This window comes from Grammomys surdaster, unplaced genomic scaffold, assembly GCF_004785775.1.
Source record: "Grammomys surdaster isolate TR1022 unplaced genomic scaffold, NIH_TR_1.0 65, whole genome shotgun sequence".
Classification (NCBI taxonomy): domain Eukaryota; kingdom Metazoa; phylum Chordata; class Mammalia; order Rodentia; family Muridae; genus Grammomys; species Grammomys surdaster.
The window spans coordinates 17,440,509-17,444,655 of NW_021604567.1; the positions used below are offsets into that span (position 1 = coordinate 17,440,509).

The 4,147-nt window shown below is 42.1% G+C and overlaps 1 protein-coding gene across 1 annotated transcript; it reads right to left on the bottom strand.

The window, feature by feature from the left end:
* Positions 1-1,027: 1,027 nt before the first annotated feature.
* Positions 1,028-2,041, bottom strand: Oxgr1 (oxoglutarate receptor 1). Its single transcript, XM_028770940.1, has one exon. It carries the CDS (start codon positions 2,039-2,041, stop codon positions 1,028-1,030), a length of 1,014 nt encoding a protein of 337 aa, XP_028626773.1.
* Between the last annotated feature and the right edge of the window lie 2,106 nt (positions 2,042-4,147).

Sequence of the window (4,147 nt, forward strand, 5' to 3'; positions counted from 1 at the left end):
AGTGCATGACCCTGCACCAGACTTTTATGGGTGGATTCTAAGGACCAGACTCAAGCCTTCGTGCTTGTATATCAGGTATTTTACTGACTGGGCCATTTTCCCATTCCCTCTTCCGACTGTGTCTCAATGTCTTCCTTCAATCTAAAGAATAAGCAGAGCTGAGAGGAAAACTCAGAACAATAATCTCAGATTTTAAAGGCAGAAAATTTATAAAGATATGAATTGTAAAGATATTGAGAAAAGCACAGGACGCTTTTGGATAATCTGGGATTTCAGTGAACACAGGCCCCGAAGTCTGAAAGGGCAGGAAACTAGGCATGAAAGAATACTCTTGACTTTTGTTTGGTTCTAGTTCATTTGAGTCTTCCCATCTTAACATTAAAGCAGTAGAGGCCCCAGGCTGGTATACAAATACTGGTTTCTATGTGGAGGCAATTAGTTGGTGGCAACAGAAAAACGGAGTTTCATAGTTTCTAATCTTATTTATACTTTATGGACGCTCATGTATCTCATGTATCTTTGGGTAGATCTCTACCCAAAGATCTCAACAAATATATTGCAAAGATCTTCTAAGGACCCTTGCCCTTGAGGGTTCCACTGAGAGGGGTATTCTGGATTTCTTAGAAGTTATATACAAATTATCAGGGGGTGTTAGTTGATTGATTCACTGATGAATGGATGGGTTGATTGATATTTGATGAATGTGTATGTGTGAATGACGTGTGGCTATTTATGTAGGGCGGGATACATGCTACAGCTCACATATAGAGCTCACAGGAAAGCCTCAAACATTGGTCTCTCCCTTTTATCTCCTTGGAAACAAAGTCTCTTTGAGGTTAGTCACTGTGTACAGTTGGCCAGCTGGCCCTCGAGCCTTTAGGGATTCTCTTATCTCCATGTCCGTCTCACCACAGAGGCACTGGGATTGCAGATACTTGCTACCACACACAATTTATGTGGGTTCTGAAGATTCTATCTCAGACTCTCACATTTGCGTATCAAGAGCTTCGCCACTGATCTGCCTGACTCAAGGGTTGTTTGAGCAACTGTCTTTCTTTGCTTGTTCAAGGTCTCCACTGGCTTTGCATCTCACTATGGAGCAGAATGCCTGCTGGAAGTTATTGCTGACCACGACATATAACAGCAGGTTGCCAAAGGTGTTGAGGGCAGCTAATGGTCTAGAAACAATGTAAGCTTCATGGATGTGACTCTCAATGGAGCAGCTGATTGAAAGCAGGCGAGATTCGATCCGAATGACCCTCAAGATGTGGAAGGGTAAAAAACATATATAGAACACAAGGAGGAGCAAAATGGTCAGCCTCCGAGCCTTCTGCTTAAAGCAACTGTGGGTCCGAGGCCCGTGAGTCAGGGTACTGATAATCGTCGTATAGCAAAGTGTCACTATCACCAAGGGCAGGCAGAAAGTGGTGGCTGTCAAAATGAGATTGTACCATTTGATAGTAGTGAGGTCATCTGAACTGGTGAGGTCAAGGCAAGCAGACCTATTGGTCCTGGTGGTTGATGTGATCAGAAAAGACATGGGCATGACAGCTACCAAAGAAATGACCCACACCCCAGCACAAGCTACCACTGCCCATCGAGTTTTCTGAATAGAGAAACAGCTCATTGGGTGAATGATCACAACGTAACGGAAGACACTAAAGCAGGTGAGGAAGAGTATGCTGCTGTAGAGGTTGAAGTGGAAGCCAAATCGGATGAACTTGCACATGAAATCCCCGAAGATCCAGTTTTCACCACTCGCATAATAATGGATGAGGAAAGGGAGGCTGGTCAGATACAGCAAGTCCGTCAAGGCCAAGTTCAGCATGATGATGGTGCTGCTCTTCCACGGCCGCATCTTGAAAATGTAGATGGAGATCGCCACTGTGTTCCCCGGGAAGGCCACAAGAAAGATGATGCTGTAGATGACCGGAAGGTACTGCATCTTGAATGAGATTTGCTCATCGGTGCAGTTTCCGAAAGCAGCTATGTAATCCAGGAAATCTGAATCATTGGCTGGACTGTCCAGTGGCTCAATCATGGCTCCTTTCTTTCATCTTGCGAGGAAATGAAAGAGTTTGGTTTGGCCATGGGAGTCCAGTGAAAATAAGCTAGCTGAAAGAAAGCAGAAAGCATTCATGAAAACAACGATCAGCTCGTGGACGTAGTTCTATCACCTTACTAACTCACTCTTTATCTTCCTTCTCTAAAGAAAATCTGTGGAGAAGAGACAGAATCCAATGAAGGTATTGGCAGCTCCAAACCAATGAGATAACCTGACACAAAATGACAAGGTGGATAGTGTGTGAGGAATGGCACCCAAGTTTAACCTCTAACTTCCACACACACAGGCACACAGATAAACAAATGCATACATACATGCATATACACACAAATGAAGAATCACAAACATGAAGCTGCCACGAATTGCAACACTGTATGATGTGGGGTTGACTCAAAGTCAAATTTCAGTTCTCCCAATCTGTTTTAATTTCTTCAAAGAAGTGTTCCTGGGTGTCGATGGGTTTCTCAATGTAATGCAGTAGTTAAGAGCCTAGACTCTAAAGTCACACGGATGATGCCACAGTCACCATTTTGCCACTGTGAGCCCCTAAGAGGGTTCCTTCATCTCTTTAGATCTGTGTAGGATACAATTTTAATTTCTTTGTCCTGGCTTCTCTGGCTTTGCTTTGAAAAGTTTGACAGCAAATTAAGTATAGCATTGGAATTATTAAAAGAGAAGTTGTTATGAGCTATTATTTGAACATAAACATCTTGGATATAAAATATAGCCACTTGCACACTTGTAGGGTGCCCACTGTGTATAATTCAGCAGTTTACCATTTCTACAAGATGAATACATGCGAACATATTAAACACCATCAACGTCTGACACAGAAAATGGACACAGAAAATAGAACTTTATCTCAGGCCACAAACACTCTTTTTTTTTTTTAAGTAACAAAACCAGTTGTTATATATCCAGTAATACAATAAACACTCAATAAGGCTAAATAGTTGTTAACCTGTAAATCATTTGGTAAACCATAGTTCAAGACTACTGAGGTCACAAAGAGAGAGAAAGAAGGAATACTCCATAAAAGTCACTGATATAGGAATATTTTATCCAAGACCAGCAAGAAGAAGGATTTTTTTCTAATTAAATGTCTCAGTTGGGGATTCTATTTCCATGACAAATCACCATGACCAAGGCAAGTCATAAATGTGTTGAATTTGGTGCTTATATTTGCAAGGGTTAGAGTCCATAAAGTTTGAGTAAAGGAACAGTGAAGAGTTTGAGTCCATGATGTCGGGAGTAAAAGAGCAACTAAGAGAGTGAGTCCTGCACTAACTAGGAAGGCCTCTTTTTTGGATCTTTAGAACCTTTAAGCCCACCCCCAGTAACATGCCTCCTCCAACAAGAACACATCTCCTAATCCTTCCCAAACATTTCGACCAGTTAGGAACTGATTGTCAACTATACAACTATAAGAGCCATTACCATTCACACTACCACACCACACTGAGGAAGAAAGAACAGCATCCAGTGGGCATGGGTCTGCATACACAACAGTACCGAGATGCAGCAGATTTCAGGAAGTCCAGAATTCTTGTAGCCCAGAATGCCTGTGTGCCAGCTAATTTCAATTTCAACCAGAGACATGCTAGACTCATCAGAAATGAAGAAGCCTCAACTGAGAAAATTTCTCCACAAGATCATGTTGAAAATGCCATTGGATATTTTCTTTATTAGTGTCCCATGTAAGAGGGCCCAGCCCATTAAGGAAGGAGCAACCCTTGGGCTGCTGGTCCTGGGATAGATAAGAAAACAGACTGAGCAAGCCATGGGGAGCAATCCAGTAAATAACACTCTGCCCCAGCCTCTGCATAAGCTCCTGCCTCCAAGTTCCTCTCCAGTTTGAGTTCCTGCATTGGCTTTCTTCATTGGACTGTGATTCAGCATACATAAGCCAAATAAATCCATTCCTCCTTAAGTTGTTTTTATTCATGGCATTTTATCATTAAAAAAAAAGAAGAAGAAGACTTAACCAAAACAGGCTGCTATGTTAGGGGACATTAGATGATTCTATGATAGAGAAGTGTGTGTGTGTGTGTGTGTGTGTGTGTGTGTGTGTGTGTGTGTGTG